Genomic DNA, 17,469 nt, shown 5'->3' on the forward strand with positions numbered 1-17,469 from the left:
AGTACATAGGTCATAGCTAATAATAATAATAATAATAATAATAATAATAATACCTACCCAACATTAGCAAACAAGATAGAAATATAATGTCTGCCTACTCGCGATGATATGTTCAATAGCTTAATACTTGTATTTGAACTTGGCTCATCAACTGGCACAGAGTAAGAGTTTAATAGACACTGGTTACTGTTGCCATTATGTTTTAGTAATACTTTGATAACGAACGGTGGCATTCCAAGAACAATTCATTGCTTCGTTGTTGTGGAGGCGAGAAGACGACTCCTGAGCCACTGTTTCATCCGAAAGAGGTGCAATACCGGGAGGCCATACAGCCTCCCAGTGGGAGGAGGAGCCGTGGGTGCAGGGAAAGGCAGCGAGCTGCGCTCCCAGGGTCACGTGGCCCGCGGCCTCGCCCCTATCCGGCGGCTCCGGAGCGTCCGTCCACCGCAGCCCTTGGTGCGCGTGCGCGGAGGCCCTGCGCGCTCTGCGGCGCGGTCCGCGGTGGAGACGGCCGGCGCTGAGAGGGGGTGGCGGATGGCTCTGCGGGGCCCGGAGGTCTTCGGACCCGGTTCCCGCGGGTCGTTGGACGAGGCCGGGGCCGAGGGGCGCGAGGCGGCTGCCCTTGCGGCGGCGGCGGGAGTCGCGCTGGAGGACGATGAGGAGGACGATGGCCGCCGGGGCCTGCTGCGCTGGGACGGCTTCTCGGCCTGGCTGCACTGCGTGTGTGTGGTGGGCTTCGACCTGGAGCTGGGCCAGGCGGTGGAGGTGAGGCCGGGCCGCACCCTGTCTCCACCCTTCGCCCGCGAGCCGGGCGGCCGGGTCCTGGCAGCCGCGCATCCGGGCGTGGCTCGCAGCCCCTGCACGGCTCAGCTGGGCGGCGCTCGTCCGGCCCTTCCGTGGGAGGATCGTGGGCTGCGGCTAGGGGTGAAAAGTTCTTTGTAGGCCCCTCCTAAATACTTGTTGATGTTCCTCTTTAAAAAAAAAAAAAAAGAAAAGACCAAAAACACAGCCATAACTGAAGGATTTGTGGCACCCAGAAAAGGCTGCAGCAGACAGGATGTGTGCTTGGGACTTTCAAGAAAGGAACAATACCCCCGACATATGGTGAATTAGAGTAGCCAAACGTGCACTTCCAAGCGTGTGGGCGCACAGATTGTATTGTCAGTTGTTCTCACTCATAGATCATTCCACTAAGACCAAGCCGAAATGCTTCTCTCAGCATGCATGTGAAAACCTTTTCCTCTCTTTGTTCCCCTTTTCTGGTTTGGTGTGTCGTCGGCCCCCATTCCCTCCAGTTCCCTCTCTCCCATTACAGATGGGAATCCAGAGACTCCCAATACTAGGCAAGCTCCCCACCCGAGAGCTGTATCCCCATCCCCTGTAACAGTTGGCCTGAAACCTAATGTCATAGGGAAAATCGCTGGCTTGTAAATCTGTCAGTTTCCCATTTTTATAACATTTACCTAAAGGCCTTCGAATCTCACTCACTTTTATCACTGTTTAGCATCCTTTTTTTTCTTTTGTAGCATAAGAGATTTGTCTTATTTATCCAAGAGAAGCATTATTAGAAAGACGTACATTCTAAAGTTTTTGGTATTTTGTTGTTACTCTTTTGGTGTCAGTGAAAAATTCTAATCTCATTCTAACTTTGGTTGCCTCAGTTGGCCAGGGGAGTTGTTCCAAGGGAGGAACTACTGCTTCTGTGTTCCACCCATCTCTTCGTCTTTTGTGCCGTTACACAGTTCATTAAATACTGAGTTTTTACTAAGATCTAGGCATTATGCAAGATAGTGGACATACAAATAAAAGGATGCTAGAACCGGCATTTGTAGATTGAGACAAAAGGTGGAGATCCAAGAATTAATCTCAGTAGTCCATAGGATCAAATTTATTGCCCGACACAAGTATTCAGTAAATATTTGTTGAAAATAGATCGAGTTAGTACATAGAGAAATTCTTTATTTGATTTGAGGCAGGAATAACAATCTCCAGAGACTGAAGACATTATTTTTTAAGATTTGTTTATTTAATGTGTATGAATGTTTTGCCTCCATGTCTGTAAGTCAGAACATTTGTGTCTTAAGCCGGTGGAGTCTGGAAAAGGGGGTCAGATTCCCTAGATGTGTAGTTACAGACCGTTCTGGCTACGTGGGTGCTGGGAACTGAACTCAGATCCTCTGGAAGAGCAGCCAGTGCTCTTAACAGCTGAGCCATCTCTCCAGCCCCTGAAGACAATTATTTTATGCTAATTACTTAATGATAAACTGAAATTATATGTGTAGCAAAATAAAACTTAACTAGAAAGCAGAGGCTGTTGTATTTGGTTACATTAAAAATTATTTTTATGTATGGGTATTGTGCTTATGTGTGTGTCTCTGCACCACATCATGCCTGGTTGACCCGGAGGTTAGAAGAGGGCATCGGGTCCTCTGAATGGGAGTTACAGATAGTTGTGAGCTGCTGCTGAACCCGGTCCTTTGGAAGAGCAGCCAGTGGGTGCTCTTACCCACTGAGTCTTCTCTCCAGCCAAATTGATTGCTTTTGTGATCTCGTCATTTGGAACATTGCTTTTCACATGAGTATTTTTTTAAAATAAGTGGAATATTTTAATATAGTTGGGATGCTGAAAAAATCTGAATCACTAAAGGGTGCACACTGAGTTTTATTTACCATTGAACAGCAGTTTTCTTTATAAAGTAGTTTTTAGCTTTTTTTTTTCTTCCTCAACCTTCAAAAAAAAAAAAAGAATCAACAGTATGAACTCCCTTAGAAAAGGAATAAGCCAAAATTATGTTAATAGTTAAGTAGACTGTTTGAGTGAATCCATGAATCTTCTGTTTGAATTTGTGTGCAGATTAAGGATCACTGCTTTTAGAAAGTAAGGGTTAGAATTGGGAAGATTCCTTCGTAAAAGGTCCAAAGAAAGATGAACGTGATAAGATGCAAAATGATTTTTGTTTTGTTTGAGACTGGATCTCACTCTAACCCTGGAATACTTGTACCCCAGACTGGCCTTGAACTCACAGCAGTCTTCTTGTCTCAGTCTATGCCCTTTGCCCCTTAACCTCCCTGCCCCTCCATCTCCCAGTGCTGGGATTAGCAGGCACATGCTACCATGTTTGAGACAAAGCAATTTTGTTTTGCTTGTCTGAAAAAAAAAAAAAAACAAACCTTTATTTATTTGTGTGTGTGTGTGTGCGCGCGCGCGCGCGCGCGCGCGCGCACAGATGATAGAGCACAGGCGGGAACAAGAGTCGCTTCTCTCCTTTCACCATGTGGGTCCTGGGGGTCAAACGCAGGTCTTCAGGCTTGGCAGCCCCAACTTCCTTTTCCCTAAACAGCTGAGCCATCTCACTTGTCCTTGTTCTTAGACAGGGTCTCCCTGTGCAGACCATGCTGGCTTCAAACTCAGAGATCTGTGTACTGCTGCCTCCTGAGTACACCATGCCCAGCCTTTTGTTTTATTTTATTTTTTAACTGGGGGAGAAATACAGAGTATTTTGCCTTACTCTTACTTTTTAAAATGAATACAAGGCAGTAACTAATATAAGAAAATAATTGAACTATTTCGCTTTTTTCAAAGCTGCACGTATATTAGACATGGACAGGAGGAGTAGTTAGGATGACTTGTGTTGGAAGTGACTTCAAAGTGCTCCAGCCCCTCTATCTGTAAACTACAACTAGAGAGGCTCAAAAGACAGATTAAAGATCAGTCAGACAGATTAGGACAGTAAGATCCTGGAGCCCACCTTTATTATTGGTTTCAGAATCAGGATCGAAAGACCAGTGGCTCTTCTACTATGCCAGAAAGGCTATATTTGTTTCTTAAAAATTCAGAATCAACACTTAGTTGTGTGACAAAAGATGAGATCAGATGCATGTATAACTCCAATCAGAATTCGATCCAAATGAATAATCTATCTACACGGAACAGTTGAAGGGACATGCAGGGACATCAACCTTTTTACAAAACAAAACAAAATGCAGAATTTGAGCCACTTTAAATCACTTTGAAAAGACAGCATGGAGGAACCTAGTCTATGCAGGTTGTGGTGCTGCAGACCTGTAGGCAGACCTGAGGCAGAAGGGTGGCCATAGCCAGCCTGACCTACAGGTGAGTTCCAGGCTGGTCAAGGCTACACAGGGAGAACATTCCCCCCTCCCCCAGCCCCACAGTGAGCAACAACAACAGAACAGCATGTGAGTTTGAGCCACACATTGCTGCTTGTGGGATGACAGTAGTACATACACTGTTGCTCTGTGGGGTAGATTGGTGTTGGAAAACCTTCAGAGTGATGTGTGAGAATTAACCATGTGTTTTGGGTGGCATTGATTTTTTTTTAAATCTTTTTTTTTTTAAGTAGGGAAACAAATGTAACCAGCTTATCCCAAATCATAAAAGTTTAATAAGTGAGGATTTTGATTCCTTCTGACCCTAAAAGTTAGATTTTCTCTAATATGCAAGCTATCCTGAGTGAAAAATGAAGCTACTCATAGAAATATACCTGGCAGACCTGTGAAATGCCAGTAATAACTTAAAATGAGATTCCTAATTTATTCACAATGATAATTTGCCTTCCCCAAAGTATCTCCCTTTATACAATAATATTAAATAAAACATGCTAAGCACTTCTAACCTGGAAATCTGAAATCTAAATGCTTTGAAATTTTAAAACTTAAAAAAAAATAAAGTAGAATGAATTGTAACTCTTTAGAGCTTTAGATTTCTCATTTAATCAATTCATAAGAGTCCCATTAAGTACTATAGGCTCAATTTTGAGGACAGTGTTATTAAAGTTTTGTTGGTACTTATTATAACAGGAACATTGAGGCTGTTTGGAGAGGCCATAATAGTTGGCTTGTCTATTTCCTATCATGTGCAGAAAATTCTGTATTAGTACGTTTTCTGTAATGATAACAAAATACTGGATACTGGGTGATATAAAAAGGAAAGAAGATTATTTAGTCTCAGCCTTAGACATCCAGTAGCATGGCCGTAACATCCGCTAGCGAGGGTCTCATGGCTCCATTACATTAGGGGGTGGCATTACGGTAAGAACATAAAAAAGGAGAATCACATGGTGAGAAAGAAAGCAGGAGGCCATGGGGGCAGGAAGAGTCCTTGTTCCTTCTTAAAATTTAAAAATAAATTTTTAGCAGCCCTGTCATAGGAACCAATCTTGAGACCGTCATCATTCCCTTCTAGACCACTGCCTCAGCATCACACAGGGACCAAGCTTCCTGCACAGGAACGTTATATGGGTACATACAAACCATATGCACACAGCAGATTCTGTCAAGTACCTTTTTCATTTTGATTTTTATTATGTATATGTGTAGGTATATGCACAAGAATGCAGGTGCCCTCAGAGGGTAGAGGCATCAGATCCCCCTAGAACTAGGGTTACACATGATTGTGAGACACCTGACATGGATTCTGGAAACCAATCTTGGGTCCCCTGGAAGAGCAGCAAGTTCAGTTAACCACTGAGTTATCACTTTATCCCTGTTTAGGTATCTTTTTTAAAGAGATGGATATTCTCGTACCAAGCATAGTGGTGTGTGTCTGTTGTCCCAGCACTGAGGTGAAGGCAGGAGGATTAGGAGTTGAGGATTACCCTCAGCTGCCTACTGGGTTTGAAGTCTGCTTGGGCTCCATAACCCTTTATCCAAACCTGTGAGCAACCCCCCACCCCCTGCAAGCAGTTGAGTTCTTGCTGTGTTGCTGAGGTTGATGTCACAAACCTGAGCTCACGTGATCCTCTTGTTTCTGTCCCCTGAATACCAGGACCACAGACACAGGCTCCTGTGCCCTGTTCTCTGTGAGGTGTCTGTCTGTGAGGTGGTAGTGGGGTAATTATTATTTAACTTCATTATTATGTAATAAAAGAGTTGAATAAGAGCATGTAGTTGCGTTTTCTAGAGGCTAAGTGAAAACTTTCCAATGGAAGATATTTATTTTGAATCTTAAAACTTAGAAAATTAAAATTTTTACCTCACATAATAAAAATGATGTGTATATTCATTTAAGAAAAACTGTAGAAAAGAGGAAAAGAAAAAAATCACTTGTTTTGGATAGAAATATGCAAAGTCAAATAGTTAAACAGTTCTTAAACATGGCCAAAGGAAGTCTCAGGCAAATCCAAGCATATTTCAGATTAGTGAATAGATTTTATACTGATATGTTATGATCTTCAGTTAAATAGAAGGGTGTGATACAGTGTAATTCAGCTTAAAGATATGAATAGCTAGGTGAGGATGGTGGTGTGCCCCTTTAGTCCTCATCTCCCACAGAGGCAGGTGATCTCAGTGAGTTCAAGGCTAGCCCAGTCTGCTGACACAGCACAGTGAGTTTCCAACCAGCCAGGGCTACACATGAGACTCTATCTCAAAACAAACAAAAAATACCTGATTTTTTTTTCTTTGAAAGGAAAATGTTTGATGATGATTATTCTAGAAGACAGAGAATCTTGAGGTCACTGGGAGAAAGACTATAATTTCCACATTATGATTTTAAGGTGAATTATTAGCTGTGCCCAGGCACAGACTGTTAGGGGTTGTGCTTGTTTTAGCTCAGATATTTGCATATTGTAAGATCTACCCATTTAAAATCACAGTTCAGTGGTTTTAGTGTTTTCCTAAATCATACAGCTAGCACCACTAATGCAGTTGTAGAACATTGTCATCACTTCTAAAAGAAAACCAACACATTTTTTCCAGCCTTTGGCAACCACAAATCTATGTGTGACTATGGATTTGCTTCTTGCATATATTTTACATAAATGAAATCACACACATGGCCTTTTCTGTTTTCACTTTGCATGTTTTCAGGTTTCATCTGTCAGGTGTGTTCAGCCTTTTGATAATGCAGTGTAGCCTTGTCATCTACAAAGGTCATACTTGAGAACTGTGGGACCAAGTTACAAAAGAAAGTATCTCCAAATGTTTTAAGTAGTTTATCATTTGGTGGCGTGCTGTGTTCATTGCTTTTCCTGGGGTGAGAAAAGCTGCTTAAGGTTGGACATGTCAGCATTTCTTTTATTGCTGAAGAGTAGACCATGTGCTTGGCTATACCACATTTTGTTTATCTATTCATCATTTGATAGAAATTATTTCTATGTTGTGACTATTGTGAATGCTGCACAGAATACTCCTGTACTAGTTTTCATGTGAACATATTTTTTCCCTGCTCTTGGTTATGTTCATAGAGGTGAACTTGGTTGGCTATATATGGTATTATGTCTTGGTTAGGGTTTCTATTGCTGTGAAGAGACATCCTGACCACAGCAACTCTTATAAAGGAAAAACAATTAATTGGCGTGGCTTACATTTTCAGAGGTTCAGTCCATTATCATCATGGTATGACGTGCTGGTGTGCAGGTAGACATGGTGCTGGAGAAGTAGCCAAGTGTCCTACATTTTGACTTGCAGGTCTGTCTCACTGGACATGGCTTGAATGTATATGAGACTCAAAGCCTGCCTCCACAGTGATACACTTCCTCCAGCAAGGCCACACCTCCTTATAGTGCCATGCCCTTTGAGGACCATTTTCTTTCAAACCACCACAGTATGTGATACAGCTTAAAAAACAAAGACCAAAACCTACCAAAATGTTTCTACCAGCAACATAAACGGGTTTCAGTTTTTCCTGATCCTGTTCGCTCTTATCATCTGTTCTTTTGAATATCCAAATGGATAGGTAGGAGTGGTCTTTTATTTTGTTTTTATTTGCATTTTCCTAACAATGATGTTGAGTATCTTCAGGTGCTTATTAGTTATTGATTTTTTTATTGTTGTTTGTTTGATGCTACTAGGGATTAAATCTAGAATGTTTCACATGATAGGCAAGACTATACCACTTACTTAGTTACAGCTGCAGCCCTGTTTTTAATTTACATGTGTGCACATATGATACCACCAGTAACTCATATTCTTAATTATCTCTCTTCTGAGACCACAGTCTTCAGGTGGGTAGGGTCATAGCAAATACACCTCCTTCTGCAGAGGTAGTTCATTTAAAACCTCTTTTTGGCTAGGGATGTAATATACATCTCTCTCTTTCTCTCTCTCTCTCTCTCTCTCTCTCTCACACACACACATTCTGTGTAAAGACAGTAGTAAATAAAATGAGGGAGTTCATATATATATATGTTTATATGGATATATCTGAATATTTTTTCTGAGAAATGTTTTTGTTGTCACACTTAGTCCTTATTTCTGTCTTGTCATGTAATTACACTCCTTTAGTTGTAACTCAGAAGACTCTAATTAACCCATGATATTCTCCTGTACTTTAATTTTTAAAACACTTTTATTTGTGTGTGTGTGTGTGTGTGTGTATACACTAAATAAACATTGAAAGGATAGTCCCATAAAACGGCTTGTAGAGTTGTTGAAGATAAGTTGTTATAGGCTACTAAATTTGCCAACATGATTGGGCCCAGCAAACTCTAGATTAATTTAGCTATAATCAGATTATTTTGTTTTCTGAGACAGTCTCACTATGTTGTCCAGGTTGGCTTGGAATCTATATATAGTCCAGGATGACCTTAAAATCTTCCTTCCTGGGCTTTTCAAGCACTGAGATTCCAGGCACATACCAATTCCCCCAGCTTGTATTGAGATTTACCTAAACCATGACTTAAATAGAACATAGTAGTAATGGTTTTTAGGTGTTATTTCTGCTTTAAAAATTGCAAGTGAAATAATTTGAACATGAAGAAAGGGAGACTTGGGTAGATATAAAAATTATATATTAAATACTACTGGTTTAATAGAACTGATTTGAGAGTGTATCCTCTGGTGGAGCAAAGCTGTTGTTTTGTTTTGTTTTTTAAGTGTCTACTCTGGCTAGAAATGTCTAAGTTTAAAGACAGTAGTAAATAAGAACTTTTGTGAGACTGAGTTGTGCTGTAGCCCAGCCTGCCCTGAAACTTACTATGCAGCCCAAGCTAGTCTCAAACCCTGCTTTAGCCTCATGCATGTTGAGATTATAAGCTTGTGCCACCACACCATGCTAGAACCTGCTTTTTAGTCACTCGTGGAAGTGGTTGATCTGCAGGATGAATGCTCTAGAGTCTTCTGTTGACTGTTGCTGGTTCTGGCGTGGACTTGTATAGCCATTGCAGTACTAAACTAGGAAAATACTTCATGGGTATTTAAGGGAGTGAGGGGTATGTGGTTAGGATAGGCTTTATGGTAGAGGCTTTTTAAATTTCAGGTAATTTTTTCCTTGTCATTTTTCTCTTAAGTATTTGATATATAGTACTCATGGAATCAACTGAAAAGTATTATTTCTTGAACAGGTATGAGTTGAAATATGGATTATGTTTTCTTTCCATTTAAATTTCAAACAGAAAGAATGAGTTTAGATTTCACCAGTCTTGGAGATGATTTTGATAGAATTTTTAGGCTAATATTTTACTTTCTTTCTTATTTTGTTACTAAAATATTTATTTCTGTTTGAGAAAGTCTGACCATGTTTTCTGGGCTGTCCTGGAACTAGCAGGCTCAAGGTATCCTCTTTACCCAGCTTCACAAGGACCTGTGACTATAGATGACATCCCAGCATCAACTGTGATTTCTTAAGAACTTTTTGGCCACATCCTGCTAGAATTTTGGAAGTACCCATTGTATGCTAACACAATTTAACCTTTTTCTTCCAGGTAATTTATCCTCAACATTCCAAACTTACTGATAAAGAAGTAAGTGAATATGTTTCCCTGTAGAGTCTACTGTTATATTTTGCTTGCTTTTATTGGAGTGTGTATATGCCAGCATTGATAGCTCTTGTTTTCTTTTTCAGAAAACCAATATTTGCTATTTGTCCTTTCCAGACTCAAATTCAGGTGACTATTTATCATATAATGTTTCTCTTGAATCTTGTACTAATATGGGTTATAGTCTTCATATATGACAAGTAGCCAGTATGGCACATTGGAATGCACACTCAGTTTTAGCTCAACACATCAATGATTTTGAGTTTTTGTTTAATGATACATTGTTGATTTCACTTTTTTCAGCTCTTAAAGTAACTGTTAAAGCATGATGAGATAAAACATGAAGAGCAATAAATTCTAAAATAAAGATAGGATAGTATATTTGGTAACTTAAAGTGTATAGAGTATTTATTTTCAGTTCAGAACTTAGGAATTTGCCTGGAACTGTACAAAGGCAGTAAAAAAAAAATTTTTTTTTAATGTTGTATAGCTGAACATGGGTTTGTGCACATGAGTGCAGTGCTCTCAGAGGCCAAAAGAGGTCAGCAGATCCCCTAGAGCTGGAGTTAGAGGCAGTTATGAGCCAGTCTGGTCCTCTGAAAGAGCAGTAAGCACTCTTAAACACTGAGCCATATCTCTAGCTCCAGATATTCTAAAAATTCACAAACCAGCAAGAATATAGTTATGAAATTGCTCTCATCAATTATTTGCAGTTGTTTATATGAGTTGCTGCTTCATGTAAAGCTCTTGAAATAGTGCTTAGTTTATAGAACCATTAAGCTTGCTTTCTCTGGTTCCTATGAGCTGTGCTTGTGTGGTCCTGATCATTGACATCTCTCAGGCTACCTCTGTGTTTTACTTTTAAAACAGCTTCATAAACTTAAAGTAGCCAGAACATTCAGTTCCTCAGGCCACACACAAAACCCTTAAGGCAGAGTTACTCCAGTTTGCTTTTTCTTTTGTGTTATTTCTAATGTCCTGACAGTTCAGTCCAATTAATTTGATTTGGGAGATTTGAAAGATTACTATTAATTTTCTTTCTGCATAAATGGTTGCAGTTTTGTTTTTTCTCCGATATATGTGGAGCTCTGCCTTGGTCAGAGACGTGAAAGAAAACCAGTTTCTTAGTAAAATGGATACTGCTGTGGGTCAAGTCTAGTAGGTCTTTTGTCCTGATCTGAACTGATTACAACTGGTTTTCGTCCATAATGATACCGTGACAGAGAAGTTGTCTGATTCTATCCTTATTTCATTTAACATTTTCCTTATGAAGTCTACATATACAGTGCTGAATGTAGTGAGTGTTGGTTTGGATTTCTAGCACTCAAAGTGAGCTAAAATTTGTGGCTTGCAGGATGAATTGACTTTGTGTGATTGGAATCCCAGTTGACTGTGTAATATCCCATCAATCTATAACTGGCTGTCATAGGTCTCTTCTTTTTTCCTCTCTCTGTGTGTGTGTGTGTGTGTGTGTGTGTGTGTGTGTGTGTGATGTGTGTAGTTGCACATACCATGGTGGGCATGGTCAGAGGGCAACTTCATAGAATTCATTCTCTCCTACCATTTTAAGTGGGTTCCACAGGTCAGTCTCAGGTTTCTCGGCTTGTGCAGCAAGTGCCTTTACACTCTGAGCCATTTTACTGGCCCAAGATTGTTACCTCTTGCTGGAGATAGCATGTACTTGAATCATCATAAACAAACTTTGCTAAATAATCTTTAACTCCTATAGTTTTTCATATATATGTTTACCTTCCCACAGTTTATTACTTCTAAAAGGCCAACCTTTTTAATGAATCTGGATAAAATTGTATGTAAGCTCCCAGATCTAACTTCCTTTGGGGTGTCAACTTTTTCTGTACGGTTTTTACAACACCCCCCCCCGCCCCCCGCCCACCAGTTTTTCGAGACAGAGTCTCTGTGTAGCCTTGGCTGTCCTGGAATTCTCTTTGTAGACCAGGCTGACCTCAAACAGAGGTTCACCTGCCTTGGCCTCTCCTAAGTGCTAGGATTAAAGGCTTATCAACATGTGCAACTAAATCTTTTCTATTGTTAATATTTTATTGTTCAATTTAATGTACAGATCCTAGCCACTGAACCCCAGAAACTAGAGGAAAAACTTCCCTTCTCCTCCAAACATCAAGGCTAAAAAAGTTAATTTCATGGTATTTTGACAGCCTTTAAAAATTTATTTTATTTATTTGTAGTACTGGAAATTGAACCTAGGACCTTGTGCATGCCAGGCAAGAACTCTACCACTGAGCTACTTGATAGCCTTATTTATTTATTTATTTATTTATTTATTTATTTATTTATTTATTTATTTTTTTGTGTGTGGGAGGAACAGGGTTTCACTATATAGCTCTGGCTGCCATGGAACTCTCTATGTAGACCAAGCTGGCCTGAACTCACAGAGATCCACCTGTCTCTGCCTCCTCAGTGATGGGACTAAAGATGTTTGCCACTACATCTGACACTTGATAGCCTTTTTGATAACTTATTTAATAGTATCTGTATGGATCATTTTTTTCTTTTTGTAAGTTTAAACTCAAGTATAAATCTATGTAAATAAAATTCTAGTAGTTTAGGCATATGAATGACCTACAGATTTTTTAAATGTCTTTTTTTTTTGTTTTTTTGTTTTTTTTTGTTTTTTGGTTTTTCGAGACAGGGTTTCTCTGTGTAGTTTTGCGCCTTTCCTGGAGCTCACTTGGTAGCCCAGGCTGGCCTCGAACTCACAGAGATCCGCCTGGCTCTGCCTCCCGAGTGCTGGGATTAAAGGCGTGCGCCACCAACGCCCGGCCTAAATGTCTTTTTAATAAGCTGCCCATCAAATGAATTATGGTTTATTTTACTCAAAGCATGGTAGGAACATGTAAGTGAAATTGGGAAAATGATACTGAAAACAGCATCTTGATAACCTAACGAGCATGCTCTAGAGAGCATCTCAGATCCCAGAGCCCATGGTGGTTATCCGAATCACTGTTTTTCCTCTGTGTCTTGCAAATGGAAGTTATAATTACTGTGCCAACTTTGAGATTGATTTAAAATTTCCAAAATAGTTTTTATTGCTGTGGAAGGAAGTCTTGGCACAGCAGAGCAGATTTTAGGAAAGAGTCATAAATCAAGATTTCCTTTCCATGATATACCACCCCCGCCCCACCCCACTCCGCTCCAAAAAAAAAAAAAAAAAAAAGTAGAATAGCATTTTAGACTGTATGAAAACTACACAGGAAAAAAATGCTTTTTACAATTCATAGTGAATTAGTTTGCCAGTCCTACAACATTCCCTTCATGTACACTTTACATCTTCATGATTTTATAAAACAAACAACAAAAAGACTTGTTCTTGCCTTTGGAGTGCATTTTATCTGAGTAGGAGTTTAAAGTGTGCTTGCCCTCAGCTACACATGCCAGACTTTCCTCATTGTTTACCAGTATCACCATCCGAATGCAGCCATGTTGAATACTCAAGGACAGCAATCGCCATATGCATGTCAAAGGAAAAACAGTCTCAGAGAGAATTTTAAGTAGTGATGAATTGAAGGACGACAGTCCTCATTGTGGGTAGACTTGGCTTGCAGACAGTATTTGTGTTTAGCAGCAAGGACACTGTAATATACGGCTTATATTATCTGTGTTGAAGGGCCTTTTTTAAAAAATGTCTTTTGTAAAATGCAAGCTAAACAAAATGTCAGAAAAGGGAAATTTAAAAATATCAGTAAAACAAAATATAACTATAAATTTGCCACACTAGTATCAGACTGCTAGAAAAGCTTTTAAGTGTATTCAACTTACATATTTATTTGGTCATGTGTCAGTAGCAGGTTATGGACTGGTGTTAGTGTAGAGGCTACACTAATACACTTCTACACTTCTGTACTTTTACACTTCTACACTTCTATGCTTTTTAAATTTTATTTATTTTTATTTTATGTGCATTGGTGTTTGCCTGCATGTATTTTTATATGAAGGTGTCAGATCTCTTGGAACTGGAGTTATAGACAGTTGTGAGCTGCCATGTGGGTGCTGAGAATTGAACTTAGATTCTCTTACCTAATCTGTCTTTTGAAAAGATTGAACAACTGTGACATTTATGTTTCCTATTTAGAATGTCATATAAGAAAAATAAAAAAGTAGTTACATATGTAATGGTAAAAATATTGAGCATTATTATATTCTAACATATTGGGAAAAATCTAAGTGATTACTACTGTTGCTCTGTGTGTATGTGTGCACATATACACATTGGTGCACATGTGCCACTGTGCTGGCATGCATTGGTGGAGGCCAGAGGACAGTTGTCAGGGCTCAGTTCTCTACTTCATCTGTGGGTTCTGGGGACTGACCACTGTGTTCATCAGGCTTGAGTATAAAGCGCTTTCACCTGCCCAGTCATTGCACTGGGTTAGCCATTTCACCAGCTGGCGTGGGTGTTAATGAGCTAAATTTTAGAGTTTAATGGTTTTTTAAAGTAATTATTGCCTGACAAGTTTAATTAAAATTTGCATTTTAAGAGGCTTGCTAAAATGATTAAAGTTGAAAATTAATTGTTAATCACATTATTAAGATAATAAGTTGATTACTTGGACTCTTACTGAATCTTGCATATTACGCATTTTTAAAGGAGCTTCCCATTGTGAAATGTAAAACATACAGGACCAATTAATATAACTTTGCTAGAACCTCCTCAAACCTCTTGTGACTCCTCGGCTCCTTCCTGTAGCCACTGATTGTTAGAATAAAGGCTTCATATTTTCCTTCTTATTATTTTTTCATCACTGAGTCATGTATCCCAAAACACTACAGCTTTGTCTACTTTTAAGAGTTTCTGTATTTGGAAACTGGGGCTGTGGTTTAGTGGGATGCAGTGTTTATCTAGCATGCAAGAGTCCCTGTGTTCACTGCCCTGTACTACATAGAATTGGCATGATGGCCTAACTGTAACCACAGCACTAGGGAGGTGGGGGCAGGAGGACCAGGACTTCAAGGCTGCTGCATAGCAAGGTGAGGCCAGCCTGAGCTACATGAGACCCTAGCTCAGAAAGATTTTTTTTTTTTTTTTTTTTTTTTGAGGAGGAAATGGTTTATTTGGCTTACGCATCCTAATCACAGTCCATCACTGAGCAAAGTCAGGGCAGGAACCTGTAGGCAGGAACTGAGATAGAGACTGCAGAGGAATGCTGCTTACTAGCTTGCTCTTCTTGTTTTTGCTCAGCTTGCTTTCTTGTACAACTGAGGACCACCTGCCCAGGGGTGGCACTACCCATAGTGGGCTGGGCCCTTCCACAGCAATCATTAATACAGAAAATGACCCACAGATTTTCCTGCAGGCAATCTTTAATTAAAATTTCTCCTTCCCAGATGATTCTAATGTGTCAAGTTGACAAAAAAAAAAAAAATCACACAATCTTTTTTTTCCCTTTAAGTTACTTTGTTACACAGTATTTGAACACAGCAACAGGAAAGGTAATCAGGATGCAAAGGGTAAGAGACAGGAATGTGGAATCCCATCTATTACCAGACATGCATGAGGGAAGCAGGATGTTATGGGACCTCCAGGGAGCAACTGTGCTCTTGGACAGAGGTGGTTATGGGCAAAGAGCGTCAAGGAAGACTTCTAGGCAATTTTTGAGCCAAATCAGGAAAACAGCTCGTTGGAAAAACATCAGCGGATTGAGGCAAGTACAATTGGCCCAGGAAGGCAGGTGTAGAGGGGCTGCTGAGGCAAGCAGGGGGAGCTCATGATAGTCTGAAAAACCATGCTGAGGAGGAACTGAGGGTTTATTCTGACTTTGATGGGAAGATGTAAAATTGGAAAGAATATAATGATTTTCAAATTATTCTTCTCTCAGAAAGATTTTTTAAAACTTTTGTATACATGGATATGGTGGCACACGCCTTTAATCCCAGCACTTGGGAGGTCAAGGCAGGCAGATTGCTGAGTTCAAAACTAGCCTTTTCTACACAGAGTTCAGGACATCCACATAGTGAGACCTTGTCTCAAAATCGAAAAGGAAAGAATGCAGAAACACTTAGGAATTAAGATGGGCTTTTCCCTCTAACTAGCAATATGTCCTTGAGCAAGTCTTTATTTTGTTTGTGTTTTTGAGACACGGTCTTATTCTGTAGCTCTTGATGGTCTAGAGGTCACTCTGTAGACCAGCCTCAGCCTCCAGAGACCCACCTGCCTCTGCCTCCCAAGTACCAGGATTAAAGGTGTGCACTGCTACTCCTGGCTAAATCTTAGAAATTTTAAGCTGTCTTTTCTTCTTCTCTTAAACATGAAGAACTGTGTTTACATTATTTGTGAAGTCCTTTCACTCTAATATTGATTAGACTGGATAAATGTCACCCAAAGCCATCCTGACTGGCTCTCCCCTTTGTTTTCATTAGGTTGTCTTGGAGACACCCAGTTTTGTTTTAGATTCCGGCAGTCTTCTGGGAGGAGGGTGTCCCTGCACTGTCTCCTCGATCAATTTGACAAAGATTTACCAGTTTACTTAAAGGTTGGAAAAATGTCCATGTGAGAGGAAACGTTATAACTTGTTGCTATAGTAGAGCTAGTATATTCAGTCACCTTTGACAACATTTCATTATTGTTTGCTTTTGGGGGGGTGCTACTCTATTATCTGTCTGGGTTTCTCAAAGAGAGACTAAATGATAAGGATTCAGTATGTGAGTGGAATTACTGTGAAGTTACTATTCTGGAAATGATGCCATTGTCAATTATAAAAATCGACTAGCAGGGTGAGGAGCTTTGCTTGTTGGGATCTATTGAGATGTGCAGGTGGAGTGACATTATACAGTAAATACCGTCATGCTTGAGGAGTCTTCCCTGTGCCAGTACCTCAGACTTTATTATAACTATAGGTATTTACTGCAAAATTGAAGAAACAATGTAGCATTGGGGAAAATACTGAAATTGATGGTTTTCTGATTATAGTTTGCTAGTTTAGATGTGAATAAAGAACATAAGCTAACGGGTTCCTAGAGAAAATCCTGTCTCTAGTTCTTAGGCTACAGTTTTAATCTTTGGGCAAGTTGACAGGTTCTTTATTCTCCTGAGTTTTGTTTATTGATAGGAATGTATGACTAGCTTTTGTGTGTTGCTCACATACTGACTTGGGTTATTAAGGAAGTCCAGTGGTACTGTTAAAGGATATCTATACATATGTATATACATACATACATACACACATACAGTTTTTATTTCTTCTTTCATAGAAAGATCCTGCATATTTTTATGGATATGTGTATTTTCGACAAGTTCGAGATAAAACTCTTAAAAGAGGCTACTTTCAGAAGGTAATTTTTATATGAACTATTAATATTTTTTATGTTGTGATTAGAAAAGTGAAGACTGGACTTGATGGTATCTGCCCATGGTCTGAACACTTGGGAGGTGGAGATAGAAGAAGCAGGAATTTGAGGCCAACCTGGGCTACATGAGACCTTGCCTCAATTCCCCACACCCTAAAGTAGGAATATTTAGACTTAATAATGTCTAAGGTTTTTATGTTTTACCTGTGCTTTTTTGATTATAGGCACCTGCCTCATCTTATTTATTTATTTTTTTAAGACAGAGTCTGATATATATGTATATATACACACATACTCTGTATGTATACACTGGTTGTTCTATTAGACCTTGCTATTAGACCTGATTGGCCTCATTGTACTCACAGAAATCCACCTGCCTCTGCCTCCTGGGTGCTGAGATTAAAGGGGTGTGCCACTATGATTTTGTAGT

General features: G+C 39.8%; 1 protein-coding gene across 2 annotated transcripts in view; it reads left to right on the top strand.

Moving 5' to 3' along the window:
• Positions 1 to 456: 456 nt before the first annotated feature.
• The window catches only part of Dennd6a (DENN domain containing 6A), a 49,401-nt gene continuing 32,388 nt past the window's right edge, over positions 457 to 17,469 (top strand). The window contains exons 1-5 of one of the 2 annotated variants that reach the window (XM_076544096.1): positions 457 to 765; positions 9,666 to 9,704; positions 9,806 to 9,848; positions 16,113 to 16,225; positions 16,944 to 17,024. In XM_076544096.1, the coding sequence (XP_076400211.1) occupies positions 535 to 765; positions 9,666 to 9,704; positions 9,806 to 9,848; positions 16,113 to 16,225; positions 16,944 to 17,024 (507 nt within the window). In that variant the 5' untranslated portion in view covers positions 457 to 534. The remainder of the gene's footprint in view (positions 766 to 9,665; positions 9,705 to 9,805; positions 9,849 to 16,112; positions 16,226 to 16,943; positions 17,025 to 17,469) is intronic. The other variant, XM_076544095.1, reaches the window with a different exon arrangement.

Source organism: Peromyscus maniculatus, chromosome 9 (assembly GCF_049852395.1).
Source record: "Peromyscus maniculatus bairdii isolate BWxNUB_F1_BW_parent chromosome 9, HU_Pman_BW_mat_3.1, whole genome shotgun sequence".
Classification (NCBI taxonomy): domain Eukaryota; kingdom Metazoa; phylum Chordata; class Mammalia; order Rodentia; family Cricetidae; genus Peromyscus; species Peromyscus maniculatus.